The sequence below is a fragment of the Ursus americanus genome, chromosome 21 (assembly GCF_024610735.1).
Source record: "Ursus americanus isolate L20-20 chromosome 21, mUrsAme1.1.p, whole genome shotgun sequence".
Lineage (NCBI taxonomy): Eukaryota > Metazoa > Chordata > Mammalia > Carnivora > Ursidae > Ursus > Ursus americanus.
In genome coordinates this window covers 27,268,747-27,293,200 of record NC_142147.1, presented here as the reverse complement: position 1 = coordinate 27,293,200, position 24,454 = coordinate 27,268,747, and the positions used below count along the sequence as shown (strand labels likewise).

At 38.2% G+C, this 24,454-nt stretch overlaps 1 protein-coding gene across 1 annotated transcript in view; it reads right to left on the bottom strand.

Annotated features, from left to right (window-relative positions):
• The window catches only part of HYDIN (HYDIN axonemal central pair apparatus protein), a 376,490-nt gene that overhangs the window by 162,436 nt on the left and 189,600 nt on the right, over window positions 1–24,454 (bottom strand). The window contains exons 20-22 of the mRNA XM_087870593.1: window positions 6,390–6,628; window positions 3,143–3,416; window positions 1,206–1,349 (exon numbers count right to left, since the gene is read on the bottom strand). Of these exons, the coding sequence (XP_087726719.1) occupies window positions 1,206–1,349; window positions 3,143–3,416; window positions 6,390–6,628 (657 nt within the window). The remainder of the gene's footprint in view (window positions 1–1,205; window positions 1,350–3,142; window positions 3,417–6,389; window positions 6,629–24,454) is intronic.

The window sequence follows — 24,454 nt, the reverse complement described above, 5'->3', positions numbered from 1 at the left end:
ATTTTAAATATATATCACTATATATGTGTGTGATTTATACATATGTGATATATATATTTATATTGTGATTTATATATGTGTGTGATTTATATATATCTATATATCATACCTTCTTTATCCATTCATCAGCTGATGGACATTTGGCATCTTTCCATAGTCTGGCTATTGTTGATGATGCTGCCATAAACATTGGGGTGCATGTACCCCTTCAAATCTGTATTTTTGTATCCCTTGGGTAAATACCTAGTAGTGCAATTGCTGGGTCGTAGGGTAGCTCTATTTTCAACTTTCTGAGGAACCTCCATACTGTTCTCCAGAGTAGCTGCACCAGTTTGGATTCCCACCAACAGTGCAAGAGGGTTCCCCTTTCTCTGCATCCTCACCAACATGTGTTGTTTCTGGTGTTAATTTTAGCCATTCTGACTCGCGGGAGGTGGTATCTCATTGTGGTTTTGATTTGTATTTCCCTGATGCCAGGTGATGTTGAGCATCTTTTCATGTGTCTGTTAGCTATCTGGATGCCTTTTCTGGACAAGTGTCTATTCATGCCTTCTGCCCATTTCTTAACTGGATTATTCATTTTTTGGGTGTTGAGTTTGATAAGTTCTTTGTGGATTTTGGATACTAACCCTTTGTCAGATATGTCATTTGCAAATATCATCTCCCATTCTGTAGGCTGCCTTTTAGTTTTGTTGATCATTTCCTTTGCTATGCAGAAGCTTTGTATCTTGATGAAGTCCCAATAGTTTATTTTTGCTTTTATTTCCCTTGCCCCCGGCGACATGTCTAGTAAGAAGTTGCTATGGCTGAAGTCAAAGAGGTTGCTAGTGGCAGCTATTCTTACTGATTATTATAATTATCAATAATTCTACTCCAACCCTTTCTATACTGCAATGTTTATTTAATCTAGTTAGAGTAAAAGGATCAACTAAAATGCATTTTCAGTTCCCTGGAATACCCCTTCACTTACTTTGGTCTTCTAAATCAGGAATGATGGAAGTAGAATTTCCAAAGCAATTTACATTTCAGAAGAAGGTAGGTTTAGATTCAGAAGTTTTAGTTGAATGTGTATTGGCCTTGAAAGCTTAAAAAAACATTGGCTGGGTGTAGGTGTTAACAGGCTTCCCATTAATTTAGCTTCCAAGTTGAAAATGTGAACACGCTGACCCCTACTGCACCCACCCCGGGCAGCAAGCCGCACTGACCTTCTCCAGTCGGTATATGAGCTGTTTGGTGGAGAGCTGGATAAGCGGCGCTATGAACTCACAGAGGATATCCACAGTCATCACCAAGCTCTTCCCCTTTTGCGCCCCGATCATAGCATGGCACACCAGCTTTTCTTTGACGATCTGTAGAGGAGATATACCGGCACTTCTGGAACATCCATAGCTCAGAAAACTCATTTCTTAACAATCAGCAAGCTAATTCTCAACTACCTGCCTGGAGACACCAGGGAAAAAGCACGTTTTTCTGAGCAATGCATTTCAGGGATTGCTCTCTGTCACACTATTATTCGAGTCTGATTGGTCGAATACGTCCTGGATGGATCCTGTGTTGGTTTCCGACTGCTTCTGAGGACACGATCGATCTACATTCAGTTCAACATGTATTATGTATCAGGACTGTTAGGAGCTAGACGTACAGAACAGTGGCAGACAAGTCAGGTAAAACCCTTCCTGGGCTTATAGTTCAATGGTAGATACATGATTTCTTATTGAGCTAGTCAGGAGCTATGGCTAGAAAAATTTTGCCTTTCATTCTTGAATATTTAAAAATCATGCTATAGAAACCAGTATTTCTTTGGATCCAAGAGGACCAGATTTTTATAAAGTACAAAGGGCCTACAGTGAAGTGATATCACGATTAGCTTATATTGAAGAGTACTCAGGTTTTGGATGTTAATGAATTCAAGTCTCTTCTCAATTATGTACTACAACAGGGAAGAACATTCTGGGAAGCTTTTAGTAAATCTTAAACTGAATTTAGAATCCCAGCTGCTCTGATTTAATGCCTTTAAAAATATGATCGGCTCTTGATAACATTGTAAATGTGCTCCTGCAACAGGCTGCCAGTGTCTTGCGATGAGGGGCTGCGTTCTATTCATCTCTGCATCCTCAGTGCCTAGCATGGTGTTTGTCATGGATACATACTTAGTAAAAGTTGGCTGAATCCCTGGATAACAGAAAGAAAGAGTACATTATTTACTCCATGATGGGAAATAATCTTTTTGTTTTTGTTTTTGCACTAAAGATGTATTTTGCCTGAAAATGCTCTGCAAAGAAACAAGGTAAAGGAAATAGTCTGTGACCCTAAAGGAGCTAAGGCCCAGGACAGGCTTTCCCATCGTGTCTGCTGGGAGACAAATTTGTATCGTTTCCTATTTCATGAGGAAAAAGTTCGGTATCCCCTCCTACTTCAGTGACTCCAGCAGGAGCTCAAGCATGATCATTTCCCAACCACAAAGCCTGCATCTGTGAGGTAGAAGAGGCTCAGGAGTGATTTAGGAAGTTTCTTTTATTTTTTTGATGCTTTCCAATTTCCACAAGGGAATAGGAATAAACAGACAATGATTTGGAACTGCCTAAATGTTTAAAGCAGAATAGTGATGATATAAATATGAGCAGGACATCGGAGCTGCTGACAATAACTCAGCTTTTTAATTGACACGTAAAAAGATGATGGTTATAAATAGGAAGCTGTTGTGTCAGGTTGAGAGGGAAGGGACCAAGGATGTCCCAATCCCTGGATAGGAGAGGTGGCTGAGAGTGTCTCTAAAAACATCCTTTTTGAATAAATACGAAATTAATATTGCTAAGTGTTAAGAGGAGGTTTAGCTTTGGCTGAACGCTGGATGTCCCCCTGCCAGAAACTTGCTGGATGGTCCCCACTGACCCTGGGGATGAGAACCTCCTTGAAATGGTATTTTAAGGTTGGGTTCATGGTAGCTGTAGAAACAAACAGAAAATTGAGTAGAGCTGAACCCTGAAAGCAATGGGTGCTGCCATGGTAACTCCGTGCTGTGTGAAAACCGTGAGAAACCACATCCTTTCTTCAGATAAATGTCAAGGGATTCTCCTAAGAAATAGATAGAGCAAAGATTTATTTAGGAGAAAAATAGCTCCTAAATGTGCTGTCCTCTTACCCTGGGAGTAGCAGAATAGCCTTCGAGTATCACATCGATCGTCTGATCTGGGTACAGCTCCATTCTGACGGGGTGGAGCTGAAACACGGGGCCTGGGGGAGCCCTGGACTCCTGGGAGCACTGGGGTTGGGGCTGGCTCTTAGCAAGACCCTTCTTAGCCAGGCCCTTCTTGCTCAGCTTGTCCTGTGGATAGAAATCTTCATTCATCCAGAACAATTGTTGGACCCGACGTCCCTTGTTGGTCAACTTGAAGCGGTAATAATAGGTGTCCAGGCTGGAAAAGAAGAGGCAGGGATTGAGAGGACTCTGCTCTGGAGTGTTCTGTTCAGCTCTACACTCTTGGGATTTACTCTTCTGAAAGTATTTTAAAAAGTGAGTGATGAAGGGGCGCCTGGGTGGCTCAGTTGTTAAGCGTCTGCCTTCAGCTCAGGGCGTGATCCCAGGTCCCTGGGATCGAGCCCCGCATCGGGCTCCATGCTCCGCTGGAAGCCTGCTTCTTCCTCTCCCACTCCCCCTGCTTGTGTTCCCTCTCTCACTGGCTCTCTCTCTCTCTCTGTCAAATAAATAAATAAATAAAATCTTAAAAAAAAAGTGAGTGATGAAATAGACATTAGTTTTATAATTTTAGGAAGGCTAAATCATGAGGCTACTGTCCCCACCACAGTAATGGGACAAGGTGGAATCTACTTGTGGAGTCCACAGACTTGAGTCTGGCACCTGAGTTTGGTTCCTGAGTTGCCAACACCAGGGAAGGAGCACGGAACACAGACACAGCACGTGCGAAAACCACTCTTATTAATGAGAAATGATTCTGAGGAGTGAAAGGAAAGCAAAATACCTACTGGAGGAAAAATACATTTCAACTTGTGACTGATTAAAATATCTTGTGAGGAGCTCAACTTGAAGGATACTTCAAAGAGAAACCACACATATCCACCAAGCCCAAGCGAAGCTCAAGGGCACTGTACGATGGACTAGAACATCAGCTGGATTGGTCATTTTTCTTAGACTAGTGCTTTAGAAATGCTGCTATTTCATTCATTAATTCACTTGTTCATTCATTCATCTATTCCATGAATACTCATTAAGAACCTCTTGATTGTCTGGCTCTTTGAGAGACACTGTGATCTCTAAGACCCTGGAGGTGGCTCAAACATGATTTTCTTTGGGATTAAAAAAAAAAAACTGATTTATAAGCTTATTTAAAAAATTTTTTTTCCAGGGATAAAACTCATCTCAGGACTGTTTTTTATTTTTAAAATTTTATCAGGCTTTGAGATTTCATCCCCTCTGTTCCTCCTTAGAAATAGCATCATATATAATAAGTAAGTTGAAGCATCAGATAAATAATAAGGAGTATTTGCCAACTGTCAGGTGTAACCACTTCTATCTAAGTACGCATCCACAGAGCATGCTTCCTGGAGGAGTCTGACTTCATGGCTAAGTCCAGGCTGTAGGGAAATAATAAAGAATTCAACTGTTTATGAAGTAGGCAGTGCTGTCACGTATACATGGTAGGTATATATTTCAATCCTCACAGCAACCCCCTAATAATATCTTTTCTCCTAATTTATAGATAAAGGAATAGAAGCTCTGAAAATTTAAGGGAGCGGCCCCAAAATATGCAACCAGAAGAGGTGGCATATGGGTATTTCTTCAGACCCTTACGTTCAAAAAGTTGGCCAACTGTTTCTGCGAAGGGATAAATAATAAATACTTCAGACTTCTTGGGCCACGTGGTCTGTCACGACTACTCAACTCTCCATTGTAGTGTGAAAGGAGCCACAGAACTCTATAGGACGGGCCCGGCTGTGTGCCAATAAGACTTCATTTATAGAAAGAGGCAGTGGGCTGCAGTTTGCCCACCCCTGCTTTTGACGTTTCTCCTGGAGATTGCTGGCATCCTGATTTTATGGTGAAAAGAATAACCACAGGGTTTGTCCAGAGGAGAAATTGGCAGCTAAAAGCTGCAGTTTGCTTCTACATTCATAGACAACTACCAGCTAATGCTCCGTTTCTAGGCAAGTGTCAGAAAATCCTTTGGGGCTATTTGACACTATTTGTAGACTAAGGAGAACATGTAATTAAGTCTGGCATGCAGTATATTGTTTTCTATAATTATATTTGAGTGCATTTAACAAGAAATTTGGAAATAGGAGTCTGGTACGCAATGACAAAATGCCCTAGCTTATGGTCAATACATGGGTGGAGAGGAGCATTTTTATACCTAGTGAATGCAAAAACTGTAATTGGATGCTTCTCTGAAAACATATGCTATTCAAGACTCCCCTGTTACTTCATGCCTGTTGGTTAATGTATTTTCGATCAAGTGTCATGTGTTGTAGATGGAGCAGAGGAAAGGAGGTGTGGATGGGGTTTTGGGGAGGACCTTAACTGATTTTTGTCAAGCACATCTTCTCTAAGTATAGTGTGTCCATCTTGGTTTCAAGGCCTGTTACACCAGAGGGCAGGAGCACCCCTCTAAGATCTGTTCACAGTATTGCAACACACAGGCCAAATTCAACTGGCCCCCAAGAGTCGACCAGTTGCAGCCATGTGACTCCTCTGAGGAACCATGAATAAACCCCCCTATATATCCTCCACTGTTAGCATTCAAACCTCATACATTTTCAGAGCCGCATTTAGACTATTCTGCTCAAAGATGTCTATCCTCTACCCCCTTTTATTTAAATACGGAGATTCTCTAGCTTTTCAGGTGGAGCTAATTGCAACCATCTCAATTGTTGGTGCTTGGGAGGGGAGACAAGCAGAGAACATAACACCAGAAAAATTACTGGCCTTGCAATACCTGATAATATACAATAAATGTTTAACCTTCCAAATTCTACTCTACTTAGGTCACCACCAAGTTGCATCTGTATTTTCTACATTCATGAAGAGGAATTAGCAGTGCATTGAAATTAAAGAGGAGATGTCATGGTTGAGATTCTAAATCTGTCACAAAGAAGCCACTGTATATTTGAGAGAAAAATGCACTTCTGTAAGTCTCTGCTCTAGTGTGGAGGGACATGGCTTGGAGAACTCCACTACGCCGTGCCTAGGAAATGTCTTCTTGTGGCTAATGTACCATCTGGAGGGAGAGTGAAGACAGGAAAAAGGGTGGGGGGCGGTGGCGCCTGAAGATGCTAGTTCTATTGACTTAAAATAATTCTTCAAAGTAGAGCTGATGTTCAGCTAATGCAACATCTGGAGTCTCTATAAGAATCGGTCCAGGATGTCTCCCTACCTAAAATGTGCTCCCAAATTGAGTTCTGGAGCAAAGGGCTTATCTGAGACAATGGTGGAACCAACTCCGGAAGCCTGGACGGGAATCCGGTAAGTGTTGCTATTTTCTACGTCCAAAATGACCGTGTCTTTGAATGTCAGGATGTCGTTCAGGTTGGCCGTCAGTGTCAGCTGAACATCGGTTTCCGGGGGCACCATGCCTTCACTGGGTTCAATCGTCCACAGGGACTTTTTGTGTGCCTGCAACACAAGACTGCAAGTTAACAGTGAAGATATTCTTGGCTTTTCATTCTGCTCATGTCAAAGCCCTCTAGACTTCAAATGGCTGGCACTGCAGAACTCCACATCAGAGACAAACATTATTTTTTTGAATCAAAGCAGCTGGGTGTTTGTTGGCTTTTCTTTTTTTTCAAAAAAGCAATCTGATTCTGAAGAGCAAACCTACAATTCCACTTTTGAATGCTCTGTGAAGATTCTTTATATCTCTTTCTCAAGATGACAGTCCAGTTCTCTAACAAGCTTATACTAATTATCTGCTCTAATCTCCAATTCTGAGATCCCGACAGAAGGTACAACATCCTTCCTGGAATCTGTAATTTTTAAAAAACAAATGTTTTTCAAGGGCAAATTTCTATGATGTTATAGTGAGGATGAACAGCTTTCATTAACGAACACAATACAGGAAGTTTTGATACATATTATTCCATGATAATCAATGGAATTTCGTTTGCTAAAATTTCAAACTTATTTTGAAATATATGACAAGACTAAATTATACAGTTGGAAGTGATGCCCACCAATCTGTCTCCTTTAACCACTTAGACTCTCATAGCTCACTCTTTCCTCCCTAAGGTCTTTGGCCAAATGATACCTCTTAACGAAGCCTACTCTGCCCAGCACATTTTAAATTGCAAACCTTCCCCCAGGAATCCGGATCCCCTTTGCCCTGTTCTGTTTTTTTTTCCCCGTAGCACTTACCATCTTCTAACATAGTGTATAATTATTATATATTATTTATATATTTATATATAATATTTATTTATTAAATAATATAATTTATTAAATAATATATATTACATATAATAATATAGAAATAAATATATAAATATTTATATATACTCATATATAAATATTTATTATATATATAATATTTATTAAGGACCTGCTATGTACCAATTATAAGTGCTGGGGACATATATCCATGAACACCAACAAGAACAAAAAACATAAACATCCCTTCTATGGAGAGCTTATATCCTAGTGCAAGGAGACAAATAAGCATGTAAAGAAGTTAATTATACACTATGTTAGAAGATGTTTCTTCCTTATGTTAAGCAAAGAGGCTTTTTTTTTGTACCTTCCATAACATTGGAATTTGGTCCACTCCCTTGGAGATAAATAGGATAAATTGAAGCTCCCTCTTTTGCTTAACAGCCCTTTAAATCCTGCATCCTATCTTTAGAAGAAAATCTCATATAGCATAATCAGGCCCCAAAATAAGTTAAAAATTTGGTTAAGGTGTCAAGTTATAAAAATGTTGTAAGCATCTTATTTACTCTAAAAATATAAATTCTGCTTCCTTGATGGTAATCTATCTATTTTTTCAGGCTCCTTTTAAGATTTTCCCGTTGTATGTATGTATGTATATATGTATTTAATTTAAATTCAATTCAGTTACCATATAGTGTACTATTAGTTTCAGGGGCAGAATTTAATGAGTCATCAGTTGCATCCAACACCCAGGGCTCATCACATTGAAGTGCCCTCCCTAATGCCTGCTACCCAGTTACCCCTTCGCCCCACTCCCTTCCCTCCAGCAACCCTCAGTCTGTTTCCTAAAGTTAAGAGTCTCTTATGGTTTGCCTCCCTGTTTTTATCTTGTTTCATTTTTCCTTCGCTTCCCCTATGTTCATCTGTTTTATATTTAATTGTTTGCAGGGCAGTTTCACTATAAGTTGTCTAATGAGTTTATTTGCATACCCTGCTTGGAATTTGCTTCTCTTCTAGAATCTGTGGTTTGATATCTCTTATTTTTGAAAAATTTTCAGCCATTATCTGTTTAAATATTTTTTCTGCCTCATTCTCTTCCCTATCCTTGTGTGTGTATGGCTTTTCTCTTGTGTCCTCCGTCTCTTAGACACCCATCCGCACTTTCCATTCTTTTGCTCTTGGTGCTTCAGTTTGGATTTGTTCTGAGCTATCTTCCAGTTCACTAATTCTTTCTTCAGCTGTGTGCAAGTCACTTTTAAATACACCTATTATGTTCTTGCTTTTACACGTAAACAACAAAAATGTGAGTCAGAAGGGGCTGGGGTGAAGTGCTCCAGGGAAACCTAAAGAACGAGATGCTTCTCCAGAGCAGAGGATATTGAAATCCTTTGACTGTGACGTGATTAACTTGCAGGATCTCAGCACTCTAGACACTGACAACCAGCTGGCCAAGAAGAGAAGAAAGAGGATGGAGGATCACATGCTGCAACTTTCTGTACCAACCCTGGAAGTGTTACACATCACTTCTGCCACTTCCACTGTCCAGAACTCAGTCATGCAGCCATGCTCAACTACAAAAAGGGCTGAGAAATGTCATCTGGCTCTGAGGCCAAGAGTAAAAGGGAGTGGGTGTGGCGAATCACTAGCCGCCTGCTGCTAAAGTCATCCTGATGGTTAAGGCTACTGCCAGATTCTTAGGGTCTTCTCCCAACTGACCTGGATCTCAGATTTTGGAAGGTGAAGAATTTACTCCATCAGAACACAGAAATGGGTGCATAACTTGGCATTTCAACTCCTCTGTGAATTGAGTGGTGTTCATACCTATCTGGTGTTAGGACAAATGGAGAGGTAGCTACAAGAGAAAATAAGAAAGTTCTAGGCCAAACCATCTCAGCTGTTGGCCCTTCTTCCCAAATTAGTGGCCTTGAAACATTCTACATAGTTTTACTCATTTATGGGACTCTGCTTACAATTAAAACATGAATCAATGCCATTTTTGTCCGTCTTTTATCAAAAAACAAATGCCTTTCAGAAGAAAGTTCTGTCAATGTCATCTCTCCTGTTATAACCATTTATTTTCCTCCTCTAGCCAGTAGCATAGGTCAATCCTCTGTTCACAACGAAGATAGGGTGTGCTATTTCAAGTCAAGGGACATTATTTTTCAATGCATGGGTACCATTTCTATTCTGATTCCTGCTGACATAGGTTGGCTGCCCTGGAAAGAAGATATGAAGCTGCTCTCCAGGGCCAAATTGGTGAGGCTTCTTTTTGATGAAGCTTATTAATCAATGTTTGGCATAAAACCAGGCAGCAAAGTATATCATAGAATCCACGAACAAGGCACATTAAAACGCCAGCTGCTAAGGTACTAGACTATCCTCCCCCAAAGTCAAGCTTTAAATTGCTCTAAAACCCTTATGTCTCCTTGCTGTTTGACTTTTAGGGATGTCCTTTGCTACTAGGAAGGACTTGGCATATGTGACATTTTCTGTTATCAGATGGCAGATCTGATGGAAGAAGGAATGGATGAATGATAATCATCATAGCTATGGAGGACATCCCACAACCTTTCAAAACTACAACAGAGTAAGATAACAACTGATGGAAATAGGTGAGGAAGGAGGGTTTGGAAGGAAAAGGGATGTGGGTTTCAGTCCCAGCTCCACTGCTTTCCAACTGCTGGATCTTGGGTGTGTTACTTAACCATGCCCAGGCTCAGTGTTCTCATCTGGAGCTTTTGAAATCAGCTGCACCCTCTGTGCAGATCGTGGTGGTGCTTCAGTGAGGTAATGCATGTGAAACTCAGAGGAGAATCCGACACATCGTAAGTCCTCACAAATGACAGCCATTGTCATCATTTCATCAAAATATGAAATGCCCCACATGACACATAATTGTGGGCTCAATAGTATTTGCTAAAAATAATAGATTACAAAACAGAGAAACAAAGATGGACGCTAAGAAAGCATACAACAGATACTCCTCTGGCCAGAAAAGAAGCAGCTTGTAAGGGTTTGTGGTAGGAAGAATTATAAGGTGGCCCCCAAGATGTCTATCTCCTGATGTAAAGGTATCTTCTCGCAGTTACCTAGTCAAACATGAATCTACGTGCTACTGTGAAGGGATTTCGCAGATGGAATTAAGGTCCTAAGTCCATTGATTTTTAAGGTGGGAAGATTATCCTTAGTGGGTCAGATGAGCCCTTAGAAGGGATTGGGCTCACTCTGGAAGACACTATGGAGGTTCCTCAAAAAGTTAAAAATAGAACTACCCTACAACCCAGCAATTGCACTATTAGGTATTTATCCAAGGGATACAAGCATAGTGACTTGAAGGGGCACATGCACCCCAATGTTTATAGCAACCATGTTCACAATAGCCAAAATATGGAAAAAGCCTAGATGTCCATCAACAGATGAACAGATAAAGATGTGGTGTGTACACACACACACACACACACACACACACACACACACACACGAATACTATTCAGCCATCAAAAAGAATAAAACTGGGCACCTGGGTGGCTCAGTTGGTTAAGTGACTGCCCTCAGCTCAGGTCATGATCCTGGAGTCCCAGGATGGAGTCCGGCATTGGGCTTCCTGCTCAGCAGGGAGTCTGCTTCTGTCTCTGACCCTCCCCACTCTTGTGCCTCTCTGTCTCTCAAATAAATAAAAGCTTAAAAAAAAAAAAGAATAAAACCTTGCCCATTTGCGACGACATGGATGGAACTAGAGGATATTAGGCCAAGTAAAATAAATCAGTCAGAGGATGACAAATACCATATGATTTCATTCATATGTGGAATTTAAGAAACAAAACAGATGAACATAGAGGAAAGGAAGGAAAAATAAGACGAAAACAGAGTAGGAGACAAACCATAAGAGACTCTTAACTATAGGAAACAAACCGAGGTTGCTGGAGGGGAAGGGGGTAGAGGAATAGGGTAACTGGGTGATGGGCATTAAGGAGGGCACTTGATGTAATGAGCACTGGGTGTTGTATGCAACTGATGAATCACTAAGTTACCTGTGAAACAAACAAACAAACAAAAAAACCCAGAAATGGGGAGATTATCCTTAGTAGATCAGATGAGCCCTTAAGGTTTCACATATTTGTTCCCAAATGGTAAAAATGAGCTTTCCTAAGCCTTCTATCCAAACTTCAGCAACACCTGCCTCTGTTTTTTTCTGTAAATCGGGGGTAGAAAGGACGAGTCCTTAGAGCAGTCCGTGAACAACACGTACAGAAGGCTGATACATGCATGTACACAAGACAGTAAAAGACGGAAAGATGGTGATCTTCTGCAATTCAGAATTTCATGCCCACTGGTGATGAGTGTGACACCCTGAGGTTTCACACGTCTGAAGATGACATCTGCTTTTTATTTGATAATAGTGCACCAGTGCACCTCTTAGGCACTGCTCAGCTCTCAAGGTAATACAGTCAGAACTTTTATAAGTTTCCTTAGGGTGTAGTTAATATTTGCCATGGAAGACAAACATGAATGCTATTGTTTGCACATGTATTTCAACAATAAATGAGAGTGAATATACTCAGGCCGACCTCCTCTTCCATAGTGCTAATGAGCACGGAGCTGGAAGAAAAAGCTGTGCACTTTCTTCAAAATGACTTGTTTGCCAGTTGAAATCTGCAAGAATTTCCTTCCATGGAATGAGAAGACACAAATAACAACAGGAACCAATGTGCAGAGCTAGGGATTTCTTTGGATTAATACTATTATCTCAGCAGATGATCACTTCTTTGTGGAATAAGAACAATGAACAGTCACTGAGGCCTTTCTCCTTTTCGTCTGCTAAATGGTATCTCGACTCATTTGATTCTCTTCCCTGAAGTGAGTCACTTTGCTACTTAAAATAATTAACTGAGAATTAGGAGATGAAGTAAAAAAGAAATGGTGCCAGAGCTTTACAAGACAGGAAGCAGAGGGTACTGTTTAAACTGTGGGCTTTGAAGTCACATGACTTGGTGGTCAACTGTAGACTCTGCCATTTGTAGCCAGGTGATCCAGAATTAATTTGAAAATCTATTTCCGTTTCCTCATCTGCTAAATGTGCTGCGTGAAGATGAAATAAAACAGGTGCCAAGCATCTAGCACTTTGTCTACCATAGAGTAAATGCTCAGTAAAGGGTGGGTATTATTAATGTTACCTATCAAAACTTCACGTCCAGTTCCCCTTCCTGCTTGTGCCCTCCCCAGGCTACATTAGTGACAGGGTTCTTTTTCACAGGCCTCATCCTGCTCCTATTCTGATGAAGATACTGGAGGGCTCTCCAAGGTCTGGACCACTGGTGTTGAATCCTTTATCCCTTTGAGAATGCTATGCAACCCCACCACAGAAAATGTACACACACACACACACACACACACACACACACACACACCAGACTTTACATATAATTTCCAAGGTTCATGGTGAATGTTTGTCAGTTTTTCTGTCTGAAACATGGCAGCCTGTAATCAAGACTGGTATACCAGATAGAAGCTTTTGGTCTGGAGAATCTATTTCAGATTCTTCATAAGAGGGTCCCAATGTGCTTTTCCACGCTTCCTTCCTAGGCCCTGTCAATTTCCAACATGCTCCCTTGACTTTGGCCCTCCCGGCTCTCTCGCCCTTCCCAAGTGTACCGTACATCGTCCGTGCACTTAACTATGCTACTCTCTGGGATCGTGCACCCCATTTCCCTGTCCGCCTCCTCCTTATCCTCCAAGTCTCCACTCAAATGTTTTATGTATGAACATTTTAAGTTTTATAGAAGTATTAATCACTTCCTCCCCTGTGGTTACGTATCATAACACGGTGCACTGTAATACTGTATCAGTTGTGTATTTATTTCTTTTTCCGAGATTGTAAACACTTCAAAGAAAGAAACCATTCTGTATGCTTTTACGTCTCTCACTTCAGTTAGCACAGTACCGGGCATGGGGAAGGGGTTCAAAAAATATTTTTTTTGTCAATAAATAAATGAAAATGTTCAGCCTTACTAGTAAGCCAAAGAAATACTAACAATACACCTTTTTTTTTTTTTTTCATCTGCCAGATTTGGCAAGGGTCTGGGAGAGGGTGACATTCTTCAACACTGCTGGGGGTAGGATGTAAATTGGTATAGATTTTCTGGGAGATAATGTCATAAGATATAGCAAGCCTTTTAGTTATGTTCATGCCATATGACCCAGCAAATGCATTTCTAGAAGTCTAGTCAAAGGGAAGAGTGAGGAATGTGATCAGCAATTCTGACATGAGCCCGGTTTACGGTGGTAAAAAACTGGAAACAATCTATCAGTAGGGGATTAATTAAAGCAACTCTGGTGGAGCCAAGTGATGCAACAGAATCAGTCACTGAAATGATCTGAACAGGAATAGTCCTTAATGATTCATATTGAAAGTGACTACACTTCATTGTTGAGTGAAAATAGCTGGTAATGAAGCAGTACTATCCCATGGGAGGGGAAACACAGTGATGTTTCAGAAGATATTCACTGAAAATTTAAGAGTGGTTATATGCTCGGTGGCATTGTGAGTGGTTTTTTTCTTCCTCCTTTAGTTCTACAAGGATAATGTCAATTGCATAATAAGAAGACATGTACTTATATTTATTGAAGAAAGAACTCGTCCTAAAAGGATGTGGACACTCTCTTTAGAGCCCATGTAATTTTAACTTTGTTTGCTCTCTTGCTTCCATTTCATTCCCAGTTTCTTTCTTTCTTAGAAGATTTTCTTTGTAAATAAAAAATACAGGTACACAGTGTTAAACCCAAATGAGTATATGGGTAGAGTCTCTCTCTCTTCTATCTGTTGATGGCCACTAGCTGCCATCCCAAGAGGCAGCCACTGTTGGCAGTTTTCTGCATATCTTTCCAGATATTCTTTATGATTAAAAAAAAAAAAAGCCCATTTGCATATATACTACTTTTTCTTACATAAATGGTAATGGCATACTATAATACTTTCCTGCAGCAAGATTTAAGTTTTCAAATTTTTATGAAATGTACACATACAAATAATTTGCAAAGTCAAATGGTTCTAAGAAAAAAACTATGAAAAGAGTAGTCCCTCAAGCCCACTCTCCCACACTTCCCTGTTATTCCCATCCTTGTCCATTAATGGAGGCAACCGCTGTCAATTTTTTTTGCATTTTCTTTTGGCGTTTGCCTTCCTTTAAAGAATCTACTGCTACTTCTTAACTTTCCAGTTTGAGCATTATCAATTTACTTCTCTCTACCGAAGACAATGACAGCTCTTCTCTCTCTCTCTTCATCACTTTCTTCCCTCCATCCCCCCAGTATAGTTAAAACTTATTTTCTGGTGAGAATCTACTCCATTGTGAGCATGTAAATACTATTCACAGCTGAGCTATGAAAAGCATACTGTGATTACATTTCCATTTGTGTACAACTTTTATTTTCCCAGGAATTATTGTCTTGTCTTTACTTGTTGTTTAATGTATCTACCATGGATGCATCCCCAAACTCTCAAAGGGGGTAAATGTCCTCTCAATACTTTCAGAAATATCCGATTTTCTATCAGCTCCATTTTCTTAGAGACAAATCTCTCTTGGAGTCATCTGTTCTGCACCTCCTGTTTGGACTGGCTGCTCCCTGGGCCTGCCATACAACTGACATCCTAAGAATGCCACACAGCACATCCTGTGTATTCCTTGAGCTTCTTTCCTGTGTCTGAGCCCCTGTATCCCATATCTCATGTTTTCCTCACTTTGGTGGAGAACATTCTTCACTACCTTCCCAAGAAAGGATTCATGGAGGGCAAATGTTTTGATTTCTTGCATGCGTGAAATGTCTTTATTCTACACCCATACTCAATTAATCTTGTGGATGAATGATGAATTCAAGACTAAGATTTATTTTCCTTCAAAAAGTCTTTTTTCCACCCCAGTGTTGCTGTCTAGAAGTTTGAGGTCATTCTGGTTCCTGATTTTTTTTTTTAGCACTAATATTTTTCCATCTGGAATTTAATGATGTGTTTTCACATGGGCCTATTTTAATTTTAATAATATTTGATGAGCCTTTTCCAAAAATTCCTCTCTGTTAGTTCTGGATACATTCCTTGGATTATTTCTTGCATAATCTCCTCACCTCCATTTTCAAATTTGTTCTTTCTGGAACCACTTATTTGGATCTTTGAAATGCTGAAAAAATAATCTAATTTTCTAATCTGATAGCTTCTCAATTTTATTTTCCAATTCTTCTATCAAAATTTTACCTTCTGTGATTGTACTTTTAACTTCTATGACCACGTTTTCATTGCTCCTTTTTTTAAAAAAAAAAAAATCACCTTGTTCTCATTCATGGATGCAAAGTCATCTTTTATTTTCCTGAGATTACTAATTGTCATGTTGTTTTAAGTTTCTTCTCACTGTATTGCCTTTGTTTCCTCCAAGTTCTCAACTTTCTGTTTTCTGGTTTCTTGTTTCTGCATTACAGACTTTCTTGATGCAGCTTAGTTAAGTACTCGTGAAGCACTAAAACCATTACATGCTCAGGCAAGGGCAACCAGATACTTTAGATGCCCAACTATCAGTTTATTTCTGCCTTTCCTTGTGGCTGGTGAAACTGCCCAGAGAATATTCCAATCTGCTGCCCATATGCTGAGGATTGAGGTAGAAGGGGGCCTTTCAGGATGAAGACTTTCTGGTAGTCCTCTTATTTTCATAATGGTATCCTGCTCTCAGCAGTGCCTGAGCAGTAAGCAGCCAGTTTACTATTATTCCTTTTAAGGTAAACTGTTTTTGTGTCTTTGGCTGCCTTTAATATTTACTCTCTGGTCTTGAGCAGTTTTACTATAATGTGCCTAGATGTGGTTTTCTTATATTTATCTTGCTTTATGTTTATAATGCTTTTTGAAGCTGGCTTGACGTCTCAGCCATGATCCCTTCTGCTCCATCCTCTTCTCTCCTTCTGGTACTCCAATAAACATACCCTCTGTGTTTATTTGTTTGTTTGACCAACTTTTCTACATTTTTCATCCTTTTATTCTCTCTCCCTTTTCATTTTGGGTAGTTTCTTCTGACCCATCTTCCACTTCCACAATTCTCTCCTCATCTGTATCTAACAAGCAGTTACACCCATCTACTGAGTCCCTAATTTCAATTGTATCTTTTAGGTGTTCAGTTCCATTTGTTCTCTTCTATACTTTCCATAGCTCTACCAAAATTTTAAATCTTGCCTTGTAGTTCCTTGAGCATATTAAGCATATCGTAGTTTTCTGTTCAGCATCCCGTCTTATCTCCTTGTATGCCTGGTTTTTTAAAATTACCTGTTAGACTTTGTATATAAAAACTGTAGATATACAAAATATTTTAAAGCTTAGAATAATGTTTTCTTCCTTTGGTGAGAGTAATATGTATTTGCTTCTGGGAAAGATGTGGGGAGACCTAGCAATTCTAGATGTTCTTTATCCAGGGAGAGATTAAAAGGATTTGAAATGAGGGTCTGTGCTAATTTACTTTTGTTCCCAGGGTGTAGCTTTATCAGAGTCCTAACTCAGAGTCTCAGAGTTTTACCAAGTCCAATCTTCTCCAATTTTTATCTCTCTAGCCAGTCCAGGTTTCAATTTTTATCCTCAGAGACCAGTGAGTTTTCTGAATGCTCTCTACAGTTTTTCAACCCCTGCAGGAATTCCGTAGGAAAAACAGTCACAAATGCTTTGATTGTCACTGGCTTTGGTACTCTTAAACTCACAATTTTTCATATGTTGCCCAGATTTTCTCCTTGTTCTTAGAGGGAAGTAGTTTGGCATAATAGACTGAATAGGAAGGGCTTGGTCACTGATCTGCTGAAAGTTCTTAGTGGTCAAGTAATTGTCCTACCTCTTGATTTCTCCATTTGTGGGGGAAAAAGTTTGTAAGAATTTCAAGGCCAGCTGAGTTTGGTTGCAAGAGGGAGGCAGGTATATGTAATTTACATCACTCTTAAGTAATATGTACCAACAATCTATTCAGGCTACTAGGATATATCTGTAAACAATGACTGTAATGTTCTTTCTGAAAGTCACTGCCTTCTCAAAACTCAATGAAAGGTGTCAGATCAAACAAAAAGCATGAAGATAGTTCCAGGGAGCATCTGTACAAATAAATGAATAAATAAGCTCCAAGGAGATAGAGATCAGAAAACTATTGAAGTTTCTAAATATTAACCTATTTTCTAATAAACCTCTTTTCTTTGATGTGGAAGAACATATATGCATTCATTAACACAAATATTTTCTATTTACAAGAAGGCCTTACTGCCGAAAATTTAGAGTGACAAATAAAAAGTGAGAAAAAAGGCAGCATTAGAGCTCCCATTTCATAGAGCTCTGTACTATATGGATCAGTTAGTTTGAAACCTTAGGGCCTCTCTGTGCCTTATTTGTTTCTCTTATCTAAGAAAATAATATAAAGGATCTTAAGATATGGTGTCATAAAGATTTAAGTCTTTCCACAAGTCATTTCACCTAGATCTTTTTGTCTGCCAACATTAATAATCAAAGCTAGCATTTATTGAATGCCAAATGCTTATTTTTCACCAGGCACTATCTAGATATATTATCATGTTTAATCTTCTAGATGCCATTATTAGTTCCATTTAAAGGGAAGGAAAGGAGCCAGTCTTAGAAAGGTTAAATAACCTCCCCAGAGTTAGAGCATGTAGAGTTGTTAGGACTCCATTCCAGATCTGCCTGACTATAACATCCTTACTCTTGATAGTATGAAATACTACTTCAACACTCATATACTAAACAGCTCTTTGTTGAGTGATTACCACATGTTAGACAACTGTGTATGACACATGACCATGCTGCCCTCAGATAATGTTGCCCTTCCCTCTCAGACACATTCTAATGTAATGTCCTAACATCCCAGAGGAGGATTTTTTCTTCCAAAGTATGAAACTTAATGCTGCATACAACAATTTCATCACAAATGACACTAAAAAGAAAACCGCAAGTGCCATCCTAGGAAGAGTTCTACCATGTCATATATGTCCCTCCAGTCTCTGTCTTTTCATTTGCGACAGGGAAGAGGAAATGGGACTAAGAAAGAGTATGATTTTCTCCCTGAAAAACATCATATAATCTTGACATATGTGTGTTGGGGATTTCATACCATTAATAAATCTTTACACCGTACCACTTATCACATCTCTTCTTGTCTTTGTTCATTATATAAAAGCATTTATTTCATTTTATACTGACTTATTGCTGAATATGACTGCTCTCAGTGCACAGAATAAATTCTTTAGTTGATAATGACAATGATAGCCATCCCTTAAAAGTGACATAAGTTGGTATCTTAGTTAAGGCTGCTCTAACATATACTGGGTGGTTTATAAACAATAGAAATTGATTTCTCCTATTTCTGAAGGGTGGAAGTCTGAGATCAGAAGGTCAACATGGTCAGACTCTGGGGAAAGTCCTCCTCCAGGTTGCAGACAGCCATCATTCTTACTGTATCCTCGTGTGATGGAAAGGGTGAGAGCTCTCTCAGGTCTCTTTCATGGGAGTGCCAATCCCATTCATGAGAACTCTAAATTACCTCCCAAACCCCTCACCTACTTCTATCATTATATTGGGGGTAATGATTTCAATATATGAATTCTGGAGGGACACAAACGTCTAGTCCATAACAGATGAATAGATGATGATGCTGGTAATGGAGAAGAAGTTATAAATTTTTATGGAGGAGGGAAGGTGGGATTTGGGGAAAAAAACACATCTGATCAATATAAAGGAAGTTTACCTTAATCTCCCTCTGTGGTGCCAAGTGTTAACTATAAACCTGAATAACAATTAATTAGAAAAAACAATTTGCTAAAGCCAATTAAGAGCTGGGACAGGCAGAATGAAGATGGAAAGTCTTGCAAAGCATGCAAGAAACGCATATATTTTTTCTTTTATTTTCTAGACTGCCCTTTAATGACAAAGGAACAAAACCTCCTCCTTTCACTTTGCTTTAGCTTACATTCAAACTAATCATATTCAATCAGTAGAGCTGTCATTCTAAATTCAGGGAAGGTGCTGACCCATCATGTTACCTAACATTCAATCGATAGCTTTCCTTTTTCTAGTGTGGTTTATAATCAATATGACCTGCTGGAATCTGTCTTCTGGGTTTCACATTTAGCTTTGCCAAAGTAAAAGAAGTCTCAAGTGAGAGTCAGAGTAAGAGGCTCACAGCTCTCTGTCAAGCACAATCCTTTGCTTCTGTAAGTCTCTTGATATTATTATCATTGGTATCCTGTTGTCACTGAAGAAGTTCCTTGGAATGGCTCTCAGGAAAAGCACAATCCATTTCGGAACGGCTATGACATTTATGTGTTAAAGAAAAGATGCCCACCATGATAATTTAGGATGTTATTCTCTTATTTACCTATTCTTGTGAATTTATTTTATAGATTTCTCATACCTAAGGCAAAGATATAAGAGTTCTGCTCCCCTATGCCAAATGAAGACACAATTCACCACCCTTTTTCAAGTACTCACTGATAATATATAAAGCACTATAAAAATTAGTTAAGAGGACTGACTATAAATCAAGCTTTAAAACACACCCTTCACTCTAACACATAGAAAAAAGAGATACAATTTTGAAACAAGGATTTTGAACCAGGCATAGTTATACTCAAAAACAAGATTAACACTGTATGGACTGGAAGTGGAACGGAAACACTAAGAGAGTCCTGAAGCCACAGACCTCCTGGGCTCTAGGTCCTAAATCAGTAAAGGAAGCTTGAGGGACAAAATGAAAACCAAAAAATTTTGCAGGAAGTAAGGGTTAAGGGCCAGGGTTCCCAGCCAAGAGAGCTTCCCTGAATTTGAAAGAAGGCCGAACAAAGCTGTGATGTTGCCAAGGTAATAGTCTACACACACACTTGTGCCAGTGGAGGATGTGAAGTACAGACTGTCATGTAGACAGGCCCTATGTCAAGCCACTGTCAAGTGTGATGAATGAATCTGTGACTTTTCCAATATCCCCATGGGGGAAAAAAGGCTCAACATTTGATTCTGGGCTTGTGATAGTTGTTGAGGGTGAAAGCAAATGAAGAAAATGTTAGGGAGACAAGACTACTGAGAATGAGAAAAAAATATATCTCATGCCAGATTAATCAATCATTTAAAATTCCAAATGTGGAGAAGGACAGTTGCAAACAATCAGCTAATGAATTCATTCTCAAGCAATCTATAGAACTAAATGAAAATGATTAGAAAATGTTTCTGAGATCTTCAAAGAGATGCAGGGTAGTATAATATATATAAAACAAAAATTACGAAACAAAAACAGATATGAATCAAGAATAGTGGCTATTAGTAATCAATTATAAATCTTAGAATTGAAATACATAGCCAAAAATTAAATAGATGAGAAACTTTAAATTTGCCAAAATCAAAGGCAGAATCTGTAAACTAGAGCATACCACTGAGGAGGCAGCACAGAGAGATGAAGAGATGAAAGACGTGGATGAGAAATAAAAATAGACATGTAGAATTGTACTGGAGAGAGAGAGTGTGTGTGTGTGTGCGTGCGCGCGTGTGTGTGTATTTTGCTCAAAGTAGGAAACAGAGGGACTGGCAAAGAAGAAACATTTGAGGAGATAACAGCAAAATTTTCCAGTATTAGAAGGGTCAAACCTGCTGATGCATTTAAACAGAAACCTATGAAAATCAAGAATAAAAATACAGTCTTAAAAGCACCTTGTGAGAAAAAGAAATGATCTATAAAGGAGTAATAATATGACTAACAATGGAATTTTATCAGCAATGATTGATGCCAGAGATCAATCTTCAAAGGAAAAATTCCTGTTATATAGAATTTCATACTTAGCTAATTATCATACAAGAGTGAAGGTGAAATCAAAATATAGTCAAATATACACAAATTATGAGACCTCTATATAGCACAGAACTTAGAGGTATATGAAAGAGGCAAGAGGGTCAAAGTCAGAGATATAAGGATGGAAGCAAAAGTCAGGGAGTAGAGAAGATGGTATGGCTTTGAAGATGGAGGAAGGGGCCACTAGCCAAGGAATGCAGGTGGCCTCCAGAAACTATAAAAGGCAAGGAATTAGATTCTTCTCCAGAGTCTCAAAGAGTACATAGCCTTATAGACACATTTTAGACTAATGTCCTCCAGAACTATAAGATAAGAAATTTGTTACAGCAGCAATAGGAAACTAATATACTTGTCAATTAAAAGACAGAGTCTATCACGACGCCTGGTGGCTCAGTCAGTTAAGCGTCTGCCTTCGGCTCAGGTCATGATCCCAGGGTCCTGGGATCAAGTCCTCATTGGGCTCCTTGCTCAGCTCCTTGCTCCCTGCTTCTCCCTCTGCCTGCTCTGCCTGCCACTCCCCCTGCTTGTGCTCTCTCTCTGACAAATAAATAAATAAATAATCTTAAAAAAAGAAAAGACAGAGTCTATAATTAGATTTTTAAAAATCCAGTCATAGGCTATTTAAAAGTGATTTTAAGTTGACTCACAAAACAAACACACACACAAATCTGAAAATAAAGGAATGAAAAGATATACCAGGCAAATGCTAATTAAAAGAAAGCTGATGTAGCAATATTACTATCAGGCAAAACAGAATTTAAGTCAGAAAGCATATTTAGGGATTAAAATGCAGAGTATCTTATAAAAAAGGAATAACATACCAAGGAGAAATAAAAATCATAAACTTCTATGCATCTATTAACATAGCTTTGAAATATATGGGGAAAAATTGACATAATTACAAAGAGAAATGAAAAAGTGGAAGATTTTGAAAAAATTCTATCAGAAACTATTATATCATACAAATAATCAGTAAGGCTGTAAAAGATTTAAACAATATCATCAGTAAGCTTGATCTAATACAAATGCAGAGACAGACAGACAGATAGTAGTCTTTCATACTCAATCATTAGAGAGTCTATACTCTTTTTTAAGGTCATGTGAAATATTTATAAAAACCAACCATAACTATGTCTCCCAAAACACAAATTCAAAAATTATGTGTCATGCAAACCATGTGTTCCAACTTCATCATAGTTAAAAGTTACCTATTAAAATTCTACAAAAAGGGGAGATGTAAAGAATTAAAAATATATGCCCGTATATAACTCACATATTAAAAAGAAAATCACAGTAAAGTTTACCAAATATTTATAATAAAAAAGTATTACAAATAAAAATTATTGTTATGGAGTTGGAATGCTGCATAAAGAGAATATTTACAAGCTTTAAAGTCATGATTAAACTAAGAGTTAAAATATTGGTGAACATTCCAATTAAGGTTTCTTGAAAAAGAACAAAATAACTATAAAGAACATTGGAAGAGGTGGTAAAACTAAGAGCAGAAATTAGTGTATAAACATTTTAAAATCATATGAAACTATTTGGAATAATTTTATGCCAATACATTTGCATTTAGATGAAATGAAAAATTTCTAGAAAAATTTAAATAATCATTATAGAAAATGAATCATTAGTTAAAATTTCATTACTTCTTGTATACCTTCCACCCTCAATAAACACATGAAGTTCCTATGACTAAATGGCTTTATCATCAAGGAATGGATCCTACTTTATGTAGATTATATAAACATCTTTTCAAAAATTCAAAAGAGGAAAAGCTAACTCATATTACAAGAATATGATATTCTTGATACCAAAACCAGAAAAATGCAATGCAAAAAATCACAAACAAACAGATGCAAAAATCTAAATAATATGATAGCTATATAAAGCTATTTAAACGGAAAAGCAGGGATATATTTCTTAAAGTACAAATAAAAAACAGACACAAGGAAGGAAATATTCATAAAGTTGACATTAAATTAAAAACATCTTTAGAAAATCCAAAACCCCATTATAAACAAAGTGTTAGTATCCACAATGTATAAAGAACATCTACAAGTAGGTCACTGACAATGGATAATTGACAGAAGAGGAGACCAAATGAAAAAATTGTCAATCTCAACAGTAATAAGGGAAATACAAATTAAATTGTATTCTACTTTCAGACTACCAAGAACTTGACCATAATAAATTTTAGCCTGTTGAAGAAATAGATGTCTCGGACCATCTTGAAAGGGCACATTGACATAATCACCTTACAGAGTAATTTGGCAATATCTAATGAACTTGAAAATACACTTCTCCTAAGACCCAACAATTCCACTGCTAGGCATATACCTTTCTATACAATACCCAAAAAGTATATGTATCTTGCATATGCACACAAGGAGACCTGTATCTGTTCACTAAAGTATTATTATAATAACTCAACTGTCAACTAATGGGCAAAGAGATAAACACATTATTGGTAAATGGAATACAAACAGCAGCTAAAATGAATTAAATAAATTTATAGTATTAATAAGAATAGATATTGAAAACATAATCTTGAGTCTAAAAAAATGAGTCACAAGATGTTACATGCAGTGATATAATTTATATACATTTAAAAAGCAACCAAACGGCACTATATAGTATTTACAAATACATATATACCTGTAATATAAAAAGCACGGCTTGTATACACATCAAAATCATGATACAGTTGCTTCTGAAAAAAAGAATAAAATGACACTGACAAGGAAAATCAATGGGACTCCAACTTTAACATTACTACATGATTTCTTTAAAGCAGAGGATCTGAGGTAAATGTGGGAAAGGTTAACATGTGTTAGCTTCTAGTGTTAAGCATCACTCTTAAATTTTTCTGTATTAAAAAATGTTGAACTTGTGGGACTTCATCAAGATAAAAAGCTTCTGCTTTTTATCCAGCCAAGGAAACAGTCAAAAAAACTAAGAGGCTGCCCACGGAATGGGAGAAGATATTCGCAAACGACACTACAGATAAAAGACTGGTAACCAAGATCTATAAAGAACTTCTCAAACTCAATACACAAGAAACAAATAAACAAATCAAAAAACGGGCAGAAGATATGAACAGACACTTTTCCAATGAAGACATACAAATGGCTAACAGACACAGGAAAAAAATGTTCAAAATCATTAGCCATCAGGGAAATTCAAATCAAAACCACACTGAGATAACACCTTTCGGCAG